This window comes from Magallana gigas, chromosome 5 (genome assembly GCF_963853765.1).
Source record: "Magallana gigas chromosome 5, xbMagGiga1.1, whole genome shotgun sequence".
NCBI lineage: Eukaryota > Metazoa > Mollusca > Bivalvia > Ostreida > Ostreidae > Magallana > Magallana gigas.
Genome location: NC_088857.1, coordinates 56,420,507 through 56,432,791, shown reverse-complemented (window position 1 = coordinate 56,432,791; position 12,285 = coordinate 56,420,507). Strand labels below are relative to the sequence as shown.

The following is a 12,285-nucleotide window of genomic DNA, read 5'->3' as shown; positions in this document are numbered from 1 at the left end:
AAACTGCTGCATTAGGTGATTTGTTAGATATGTAATGTGTATTGTGCGGTATTTTTAACTTCACACCCCTATATTTGCTTCCTGATTTGATTCTTTAGAATAACGAGAACGTTAAATTCTGAATGAACGTTTTCGTGACGTCACAATGATAACCGCATGCGCTTATCGCTTGATGGTTGCAACAATGTAAACGTAAATTTATGGTTTTATTAATGATTCTGGACGGTTTGTTACTCTCAGATGTCAACATATATAAATTAAACAAAAAACAGCAATGTTAAAAAGTTCACCAAAATATGAACATGATTGGTACATGATCAAATCTTCTGAAAAGTCCTTTTGGCTTCACAGGATTTGATCACGTGACCAACCAAGTTCATATCCAAGTAAACTTTTTAAAGTATTCTCTGCGGTTTAAAGTACATAATTTCGCCCCTGAATCAATTTCTGAACTGTGTCACGGTACGCTGATTTAGGTAGACCTCTAGGGCACTGACTGGTGGCTGAGTCAAGCGTTACAATGATTGGATAAGAACTTTAAACTTAAAAAAATGAAAGGGGCTAGATCTGGAGATTATGGGGGTTTGGCTTTGTCTTTTTCCGACTTCAAAGCTAAGATGTATGTGATGGCATTAACATAAAGTAAACTAAGCCTAAATTCTGACAGCGTCGTTTAGGATTATATTTTTGGAGTTTGCATAGTATATCATCTCGGTAATGCCCTATGGCACTGAAATTTGCACTGCCATACTATAACATGATAATAACCTTTTTGTGTTTATGACTCTTTTGGCTACTACATGCCTTCTACCGTGTCTAGTTAGCCAAATTTTGTTCTAGATGGTTCTTACTGCTTCGAAACAGTTAACCCATGTTTTGTCCGCAGTAACAATATATGCAATTTTTTAAATTGAATTCGGAAAACATTTTAGTAATTGCTTAGCGGTTTTTACTCGTTACCGTTTTAATTTAAGTCAATATCTTTTTCTTTTTTTTGCAGATCCGTATTTGATTAAATCTTTATCTTTGGTTGTCACCGTGAAAATTTTGTTAAGCGCAGTCGCTATGGCACCTTCGTGTCATCGATATCGTACCATGGCGTCATCGCTTTGCCGTATCATCGCGTTCATTGCATTGTATTGTTTTGCCCTCGCATCATCGTCACCACGCTATCTTATCATCGCTCCATCGCTATAGCATCATCGATGCAAACATGAACCACATGACTCTATCCGGATTCCATACATTTTAAAGTCAAATAAATTGTGTCCTACCATTATTTGCATAACTATGTGTCTCCATTCGAGTTCTGCATACCAATCTTACTGAGGATCCTCGAAGAAGCAACTGTTCAGAAAGTGGTATGAACGAATCATGCAAAGTGAAGCTAGGCTATCCCACGGACAGCTTACGGTGAGTGCACATTAACAAACTGGTTCATTAAAACCGTTTCATGTGGCTCATGATCCTTTTTTCAGTTTATACAATTATTTTTACATTTGCAAATACGGTTCCTTATATGAAAAATTACAATTTTAGAGAAAACGTTCAATTCTGTAAATTTACATATCCAAATATATTTCCAAATATATAAACCTATAGAATAGCTAGAAAAGTTCAATTCTGTATAAACTTTTCCATGACGTCACATTGATTAACGCTTATCATTTGACGGTTAGATAATTGTGAAAATGAGAACATGGGAATTTTAATAAATCTGAAAGATTGACCGGGATATGAATTTGGTCGGTACGTGATTAAATCTTCTGAGAGGCTCTTCGTGCTTTACAGGATATGATCACGTAACCAACCAAGTTCATATCCAAGTGAACTCTTTGACATGTTGTTTATATCTTGTTTAAAACAAGACAGTTCCAAGTATTGTTAATAATCTATCTGAAGTTTTGTTTACAATCGATGCATAATGTGCGAGTTAAATAAACACAATTAATCGGGACAGGAAACGAAATGGTTTTCTTTCTGAACATACCCATGATACATTTGCGTTGATTTGATTGGTTGGTTTGGTGGGGTTTTTTTTTTGGTTTTTGGGGTTTTTTTTGGGGGGGGGGGTGTTTTTGTTTGTTTTGTTTTTTGGTTTTTGTTGTTGTTGTTGTTTTAGTAATTCAATAAAGAAATAATTTCTTTTTACTTTGAATATTTCTAACTTTGAAAGGAAATCGATTCTGCTGGCGTATAAAGGTGAATGTCTATAACTTTCTAAGATAACTGGCTTGTTTGAAAAATGATTTCATACTGTAATGACCGAAAAATCCGATAAGCAGCTTTAGCAATCGGTTTATATTTTGGTTGGGATTATGATGTGGTGGCACTAAATGATTTGAAATAGGATTTATTAAATATTTTTTCTCCATCAAAGTTGGTTTAAATATTTTCGAAAGCTGCAAATGAAATGCTGTTCCTAATAATGTATACATGTACTGTTTTTTTTCATTTAAAACTTTTCTGTTGCACGAAAGACAATCAATATAAAAAAAAACACACAAAAATACACAGTCTCTATATTTTGGAATTTAGACATCAAATGAAAAAAAATTCCCTCTAAACAAATTTGTCAAAAAGTAATTATTGTATTTTTAAAAAATGCTAACTTTTGAAGCCAATTTTAAATTGTTATTACATAAATTGCGTGCATTTGCCAAACAGAGACATCATCAACAGAAATTCATCTACCCGCAACACTGTAAGTTTACTACAGGTTGCCTTCATATCTAATTTAAAACGTTCAATTGTTCGGAACGTTCTAAACAGTTATTTTCTAGTGGCGCAGGCGTCTATTAAATAAAACGGCATAATGCAAATTAAGCTGACTATCTTTAGCGTAACGAATTGATAAACAGGTGTATTAAACTCTCCCGATTCAAATCAATATTCATGGACGCAACCCTACGGTGAAAAGTCAGTAGAGTCGACGTCTAAAGGACCTAATTTTAAAACAAGTTCATCATAAAATTATGGAATCCGGAGAGGGCCATGTAGTTTACTATCGCATCGATCATTGCACTATCGATTTTGCATCGATATGCGATGGTGCGATGACGATGAAGCAATAGTTTAATGGCGATGAAGCGATAGTTCGATAACGCGAAACTCATGATAAAAGATGATAATAAGATGGCGCGACAATGCAATGACGATGGTGCAATGGCACAATTAAGCGATTGCGCGATGACGCGATGGTATGAAAGCGATAACGTGGTGGTGAGATAGCGATGAGGCTATGGCGCGACAGCGATGACGCGATGGTGCGACAGCGATGATGTGTTGCTGTATTGTTTCATCGTTAATTTTTTATATCACGCGCCAACGTTCTGTCGACTTTCTTTATAAGGATAACATTCCCAGCAGTCATTACACTTTATAAGGTTTGATCCATGGGATTATATAGAACCTTATCCGGAATTAAAAACACTTTTTCTTCAAAAATAGATGAGAAACTCATTATATATTTCATTTTTGTTGGTATTTGATAGTTTAAGATAATTTTAATTAACCTCAAAATGTTTCTGTAAATTTCTTCTTTTTTTTTTGCCAAATGGCCTAAAACCTATAACAAACAGGCATTCTGAGAGTATTGCTTGAGCAAAACACGTCCCCTACCGGTTTGTTGAAATTGTGAAAACAATGCACTGTTATGCAGAATATCGAACCCGAACATTAAAAAATTTGAATATAAACAATTAATTTTCTCGAAAATATGTCAACCAGACGCTACAAAAGTGTAAACTTGATCTGTAGTTTGAGATTTTGAAGCTGTTCAGCAAATTTCATATTATTTCTCAAACGCGTAAAGAAAAAAAGTTTGGAAAACTGAAGTGGGACAGACAGACAGACGGACGGACAGACAGACGGACTGACGGACGCAGAGGAAAGCTATAGTCCCCTCCGGTGAAAACCGGTAGGGGACTAATAAGTAGACAATAAAAAATTTACATCGATACTATTTATGACGGATACAGATATCACCAGATATTAGAACTTTGGGAAATAAAATATTGTAAAATTATTTATACTGATTACTATCCAGAAAAAAATCATATACTTGAAAGATAAATTCAGTTACAAATTGTTAAATAATTCACTTTTATCAAAGGTACATGGATGTAAAATTCTGAATAACCATTTAAATGTCGCATTGTGATAAACAATTTTGCTGCAAGGTTCCTATCTGATTCAAAACAAAGTTGTATTGTGCCGATACATATTCTGCTACCGTCACCAACATTTTTAATACTCCTCTTAAGTAGAAAAAAATCTACATTATACATATCTTTTCTTTCTTTCAATATAAAAAAAAAAGATTTCAGTCACATTATTTTTCAAAAAGAAAAATAATGTAACCATACACCTTTTTTCTGTCTATATAATAGAAATGAGTATTAGATATAAGATTTCTCATTCCATTTACCTACGTACAAGGATTAGAAGAAAAGAATGAAACCACAGTGTGTTTCAAAAAAGTTGGTATGACTACTGCATCCCTTTTAAATATATAGAGTGTTTCTTTTGAAGAGTTATAGACAGTACTGCATGATAACAAGAGGATAATTTCACTTCAGCATGTACATTATTTAACAATAAACATGTATGGGAATCAAATTCGTGCCAAATTAACGGCAATGATATTTTTGGTTTCAGTCAATCATCGGGATCGATATCCACTCTAGATGCCACCCTGTTTATAGTGGTCGGGTTCGGTGGACTTTCCATCATCGTAGCATTGATCCACAATGCCATCCACCGTTATGTCTTCAAGGACCAGCACCGACTGGACACTGTGTTTGACGCAGGAGGACGGGTCACTACGAGCCTCACCGCTGTCACGGTCGCCTCCCAGGTTCTCTGGCCTGTGGACCTCGTGCAGACATCCGTCATCGCAACTATTGTAATGCTCGAGTTTTTTTTACCTCAGAAATAAACAACTTTACGAAATTATACATTAAGTTATCCATCACAATGATTGCTTGAAACCGTAGATTCCAATTTATCATCTTACTGCTGAAGTTTAACGATCTTCCTTGTTCTTTAGTCTGGGGCTGGTACTATCTACTACTACGTGATTGGCCTAGCAATGATAATAGCAGTGTTTCCATGTCTGACGCTAAGTTTCAAGACTAAAGCTCCTGGTGCTAAGACATACCCTCAGGCAATGCAACTTTTTTCATTATTTGGTTGATTTAAAAGGAAAACAAAACAATTGGTGACACTTCTTATTATCATTTACTTGTAATTTGTAGGCAATTTTGGCACGCTTTGGGAAATCTGCACACATTGTTTACTGCTGTATAGCTATAGTCACCAACATCATCACTTTGACAGCCATGATAATGACCGGATATTACGTACTAGAGGGCGCAGTTCCAGGAATTTCTAAAGAGTTGTCGGTCATAATTCTGATTTCCTTGTTTGGCTCGTATTGTTACATAGGCGGACTGGGGGCAGCTTTCTACATCTCCTACTTCAACACGTGTCTGATGTTCATCGCGCTTACCGTATATTTGTGGCATTTCCTTTTCCCAGCAGAAGATCTTTCGGACTCCGTTAGAAATTTAACAAACATCAATATATTATATGAAACTGTAAAATGTGTGCAGGGACCCTCAACAAACGCTGCTAGCTCCCTTCTGACATTTCGGACAGTCTCTGGAATGATTTATGGTATCGTAGCATTCTTCATGGTCCTTGCTTTGAACTGCTGTGATCAGGCAATGTGGCAGAGTAGAATAGCGGCTAAACCTGAACAGGGTGTCATCGGGTTCTTCATAGCCTCGTTTTTATATTTCTCCATCCCAAATGCTTTGGCCCTACCAACCTTTCTTTCATACCTATCAATGAGTTACCAAAATGGTTCATATCTTTTATCGGAATTAGATATGAATAACGGTAAGTCAATGAACTGGTTGCGATTCTTTGTTAAAAATACTCTGAATATTGCAGACGTTAAAAAACATGTATAAAATAAATCCACATTCAAAATCCAGTTGGTTTATTACTTTTTTCACATGAAACAATATATACCGGCATTATCTGTCAATTTCCGTTTTTCAATGCATTTCAATAAATCCAAAACACGTTACACTCTTCCAGGATTCATCACAACTATTGTGATGGAAAAAGTCCTTGGAGCATCCGGGTCCTATCTCCTTCTGATGATCGTTTTCATGGCGCTGATGGCCACCGGATCAGGAGAAGTCATGGCCATATCTTCCATCCTTGTCTACGATATTTACAAAACCTACATTGGTCCTTTCAGGTTATTGACAGTGTATTGTTAACATAAATAAACACGTTTCTACTCTCGGTGGTATCATAACATTTGCAATACTTAAAACTTCCAGTAATAAACATACTTGTCTTTATTTACTGTGGTAGCATAGCATACGCACTACTTGTTTTAAACAATAATGATGCAAAACTAGACTTCTTAGATATAACTAACTGTAATATATCTTCTTCTATTTCAGAGAAAATCTGGAACCCTCAACCTGTCCGTTATGTGGAAACAAGAAAAATTCAGAAGGAGAAGAGAAGGTTATTGCATGCAAATGCATTCACTCATCGGTGTGCAATGAATGCAACGACGACATAGAGTTGTCCTTAACAGGGCTATTAAGCCATCAGATTCAGTACACGTGTCCTACTCATGGCAAATATCGACATTACGAGGACATGTTGAAACAGTACAAAAGTCGGAGCATTATGTGGATCGCCCTAGCTCTACTTCCATACGGTATCATTCTATGTTACCTAAATCTCAACTTGACCTGGGTTTTCTTTGTTTTCGAAACGTTGTTAACTCCTTTCATTACTCCTCTCGTTTTGGCGTTCACGTGGGCAAAATGTACATCCAAAGGGTTGATATCGGGTGAGTAAATGTTGAAGCTTATTGGTAAAAATAAATGTATTGCCCGAACTGCATTTATATCAAGATGCTTAACACATTAAACAGAATTTATGAATAATACTTTTATCAGGTGCCATCTTCGGATTGTTGGCTTCTATTGTTGGTCTGCTAGTTGTGGCGGAATTGGCCTATGACGAAGGACTAGGAGACTTTTTCACGACAACTTCCTCTGACTACAGTCTCCTGGCGGCTTGTATTGCAGGAATTATGGTTAGCACCATCGTTACTGTTACAGTGTCCCTAGCAACACATAACATACAAAGTAATGTTGATGAGCAAAGAGAATGGACAAAGATGATCCTGATCGACAATCCCATCAACTCTTGGAAGAACCTGTTCACAGAAGAGCTCGGGGAACTTCCAGAGGAACGAAATGTCACTGTAGGCGACATGGAGTTGATTTTCCAGAGAGCTCGCAAAATGTCATATATATGCGCTGTCGTCTGTGTCTTGATTCAAGTTGTCTTGGTTCCAGGAGTAATGCTTTCATTCGAAGAGTGGACAGCGGACCAGTTGTATTATTGGATGTTGTTCCTGTTTATCGTTCTTGTCATCGGTACGTTGTACGCTGTCTTTGCGCCTCCAATTGAAGAGATCATCAAAATTATCCGTTACAGACAAAATGAAAAGAAACAGGGTTCACTTGATATTCCTAAAAAGATGAACAACAATGGTGGAGTCCAAGATGTACGTTTACACTTGTTACGTGATACTTCTTGAAACTGTATACAACAGTTTATAAAATGTGATGATTAAATACTTTCTTTACATGTGATTCTTACAAATGTTATTTAATGTGCTACAATTTAAGATTAATCGGATCTCAACAAGGGTCACAATAAAAAAGAGAAACAAATAAAACTTGTCTTTTTGCATCGTGACCGCTATGGATTTAAAAGATGTCTTTGGGATCCATGTTTCTAGATAAAAAATAATCATTTTAAAAACTTTGAAACTGCCATGTAAAAAAAGCTAAGATATATACGGGATATTTCAAGGATTGATTCCATTTGGTAATCTACATGTACCGGTTTTTTTTCAATTCTTAAGAAGTTCAATTTTTTTAACTTAAGATATTGGGCGCACAAGATTGCAAGTTTGCAGGAACCATCGACACGAATCAATTGGGATCTAAATGTCTATAACCTCGAAACGATATGTGCATATTTGAAAAAAAAATTATTACTCAACCTATATTGTGTTGAGAGTTAAAGTAAAACTGTATTATGGCTATTGAATAAAACTCACAAGTTTTCTAAAATGAGCAATGTGGGGTAAACCGATAAATAGAAAGATTAGAAATGTTAAAATGTATATATTTTAAATTAAGCTTCGCGGATTATAAAGCGTAAACTGCCCCAACCCAGGTTATACTCGTATAACTTGGATAGACATTGAGTTCTTTTCTTAAATAAAGCATTTTAAGTACCCCAACCGAAAAGTAGGATGTTAATAATAATGTATTGAATCTGCTACGAATGATAAGATCTGATTTGAACAAATATTAATCATGAAATTAAAATATAAAATCACAATTACAATTAGAAGAAACGTTTATGGTAACCTAATAACAAAACTATATGATAAACGTGATAATTTTAATTTTTCATCGTCAACTTCCCTTACTTATGTAGTAATATACCACAATCACCTGCTTATTAGGTTTATGTCTCTCAGCTTATTCGCTATGCAAAAGCATGCCCTACCTGCGAACAATTTCTTATACGAGGAAAACTTCTAACAAATAAGTTGTTAGGACAAGAATATCAAGAACCTCGATTTTTACAATGACCTTGTCAGCAAGTACAATGTTTATTAAGACACCATTTTAATTATTTCTTTCAAAAAATTGCAGCCAGTTTACAGTAATTCAGTCTATTTAATTATTATGTTAAAAATTGAATAACAATGTCATTCCCTCATGGAATCTAAACCATGGTTTGTTCTGTGATTAAAGAGAGTTGACGGTTTGTTATTATCATTTTTTCATAATTTAAATAAATTTAAGCAAATATAGAATGCATCAATTACATTGTAAAGGAAGTAATTGGGATTTTTTTTACAATTTAGACGGTTCACTGTGTAAGCCGCCCCCGCAGGCGGGAGCAATAAGAGAGGACATTTCCTTCTCTTCTTTCTTTTTTGAATTGTTTCCGAAACACATAATTGGAAGGAGTGGATCCAGAACTCAAAAGCTGGTCCGTGGGGGATTCCTCCCCATGACTCTTGTATGAGGTCGTGTCTGAGGAAGTATCCTTGAGTAGTTCAAAGTTGGTTGGTCTTGGTTTCCAGAGAGTACTTGTTAAACACTAACACTGAAGAGCTAGATTCCATACATATCAAAGTCACTGAAAGTGTGTCTCCCAGCTGAGCATCATTTGTATTGCTATGAACTGGAGGTATTACATAAGTTTATTTACTTGTTATTTCTAGGCACGTACGAGAAACAAAAAAAAACAACGAAAATATACGGTATCTAATTATAAAATTATGTAAATATCTATTAATATTCTGGAATCCAGACATCAAAAGGAAAAAAAACCTGCCCTCGTTAAATGATTTTATATAATTATAAGAACGTATTGATTTTAAATGCTAGTTCTAAAATGAATTGCAAATCCAAAAACAAAATTGCGTGCATTGGCTAAACATGGACTAAATTAGCCAACCACGTGAGAGTTATTTAGCAGCAGGGGTTGGCGATATCAAAAATAACAGAACACAATCTGTTTCCGAGTGTTGAAGAATCTAAATTGGCATTTCCTTTATCTTTTAGCAAACATCTATCTACCTGCAACACTCCAAGACTTGAATACAGGTTTTTTTTTTTGTATCTACTGTAAAATTTTCGATTGTTCAAAATGTTCTAAACAAAATTCTTTAGTGGAGGGAACGTCTGAATAAAATGAAATAATGCGTATTAAGCTGACCATCTTAAGCGTAACTTGATATGATAGGTGTATCAAACTGTTCCCGACTTCAATAAATATTCATTGGCGCGAACTTACAGGGAAAAGTCAGTTGTGTGTACATGTATTTGTGTCGCTATCTATACACGACCTAATTTTGAACAACGGGTTTATTATAAAGAAGATGGGTGAATAAGGCGAGTAGAATGCCCATACAGCGACGGTTGATTTGTTTTAAAAATGTTTAAATATGTTCCAATTTTCATTTAAAAAGCTTCCATATTTATCATATTAACCATCAATTTCTTTTGAATATTAAAAACGTTTCCTACACTTTGACTTGAAGTGTCCATGTACCAACAAAACAGATAAAATATATATAAAAGAAATAAAAAAAACTATTTTTTAGGAAATGAATGGGTCAACTCTCCATTTTTTTCATTACTGTATTGAAATGGTTAATCAAAAAACTTTCATTTTCAAAAGTAAAAAAAAAGACCCACTTTAAGTGAAAAATTAACTTTTTGTATGCAAAATTTCTAAGTCCATTTACAGCAATAGTAACTATATATACTGACATTATATTATCATGCCCTGATGTAGTGTAGTGGATAAAGCGGTGTGAAATTACTCTGAGATTATATCGTCGACGGTTCGAATCCTAGTCTGGCCGAAACTTTTTTCCGTACTTTATTTAATCATTTGACAATGCTTTCTCATAGATTAATGTAGTTCCTTTATCAACTTGAATATTAATTTTATTTAATATTGATATTTACAATAAATAAAATTAAAGAGAAAACATGTCACACAGAACCGCTAAATTAAAGAGGTACAGAACAGACCAAAAACTACTACTATTTTAATGTCAATTCCTTTTTTCTGCGGGAAAATCACAAAATAAGAGTGTATTTTGTAGCTCTAAGACAAACCTTAGGGGCCAGAATTGATTCAATTGTTTTGTTTCGTTTGCTTGTGCCTGTAGGATGTAAATGTAGTCCAAAACATTTATAAGTAAAAACACTGAACCACAAACAAGAAATTGATATGTCCTCTTTCAGGAATATGACGTCTCTCCTCACATCAAATGTGGTATCCGACTTACTTTCAAAAATCAAGACAAGAGCATTATGCACACAATTTGTCAAATCTCAATCTTGATTTTGAACATTTACATGTTGAAGACTATAACATTTTGATAGGAATTTCAAAGGGAAAGTTTTTTTGATTTGACATCAAATATAACTTCGCTGCGAAACACAAAATGTAGATCAGTAAAAATGCGATCGGCATATTTCTGTTCAAACTGAAATCAGGTCTGTCAAATAGAATTCTTGCTAATCTCTGTGGCGTGCGTAGCAGACGTCAGGTGTCTGAAATTGTAAGAACCGCGCGTATTGCAATGATGAAAGATTTTGTTCCTATGAATCTTGGCTTCAATCACACTTCTGGGAAAAGCATCGTTGACCATCACACCCAGACATTTCTAAACAACTCTTTACTGATCCAATTTCCGACACCGTTATACTGGTTTTAGATGGGACATATATTTACATACAGAAAAGTTCGTCCTACAAATTCAAACGTCTTACATACTCAGTACATAAAAACCTACCCTTAGTCAAGCGTTTCGTTATTACAGCAACAGATCTAGAGGATACATCGTAGATGCGGTAGGTCCATTCCTTGCCAACGGTCGCTATAATGACGCCTCCATTCTATCTCGCATTGTGAAAACAAACGCCGGCAATTTCATTGGTTTTTTAAAAGAGCAGTTGTTTTGATCGTTGACAGAGGTTTTATGGACTCGATGCGATTTCTTCAAGAATGTGGCTTCCAAATAGAAATGCCGTCATTTCTACCTAAAACTAGAAAACAACATAAAACGAAAGAATCCAATACGTCACGTTGGTGACCAAAACGGTGGGTTGTTGAGGCAGCTAACGGAGGGATGAAGAAATGGCTATATCTTAACAATGTGGCTCCTAAGTCAAATTCCGTACGTAAGGGATTTTGTGTGCAGTGTGTGCAGTGTATGATTAATAAATACAGACCGCCACTTGAAACCAGCGACAATGGTCATTTTAGTCTTGGTTATAAAATGTTAATAGAATCTCGAGAAAACTCAATTGCTCTGAAACAATCGAGTACAAAAGACACATACGCATTTAGAGCTAATTCCAAATCATGGAAAAGAATTGATGTCAATGATGTTGTTGTTGACTTCCCTGTCCTTAGAGAGGATGAAGTGAGAGAGTTAACAGTTGCTGTCTATCAAGTTCGACAAGCAAATCCCTACGTCATAGAGCACACTGAAAACAGCCAGTACCACATAGACGTGTCTGAAATTGAATCTGGATTAATTCATACAAGAATTCAATCTAGACATTGAAACAGTACCATTTACAACCTGTGGGTAAAGTACACTACCAACAGTGTGTGTGGTTGGTA

The 12,285-nt window shown here is 35.3% G+C and overlaps 1 protein-coding gene across 1 annotated transcript; it reads left to right on the top strand.

The window, feature by feature from the left end:
• The first annotated feature begins 1,125 nt into the window (after positions 1-1,125).
• Positions 1,126-7,776, top strand: LOC105345499 (uncharacterized). The gene is made up of 7 exons (XM_066083754.1): positions 1,126-1,413; positions 4,660-4,906; positions 5,051-5,167; positions 5,259-5,904; positions 6,109-6,274; positions 6,486-6,886; positions 6,996-7,776. The coding sequence occupies exons 1-7, from the start codon at positions 1,364-1,366 to the stop codon at positions 7,643-7,645; spliced, it is 2,277 nt and encodes a 758-aa protein (XP_065939826.1). The 5' UTR covers positions 1,126-1,363; the 3' UTR covers positions 7,646-7,776.
• Positions 7,777-12,285: the final 4,509 nt, after the last annotated feature.

Excerpts from the sequence above, each read along its gene's own strand:
- LOC105345499 (XM_066083754.1), top strand. The coding sequence starts at position 1,364 with ATGAACGAATCATGCAAAGTGAAGCTAGGCTATCCCACGGACAGCTTA. Across the intron at positions 5,168-5,258 it reads GTGCTAAGACATACCCTCAG|GCAATTTTGGCACGCTTTGG; the intron begins GCAATGCAACTT and ends TGTAATTTGTAG. Across the intron at positions 6,275-6,485 it reads ACCTACATTGGTCCTTTCAG|AGAAAATCTGGAACCCTCAA; the intron begins GTTATTGACAGT and ends CTTCTATTTCAG.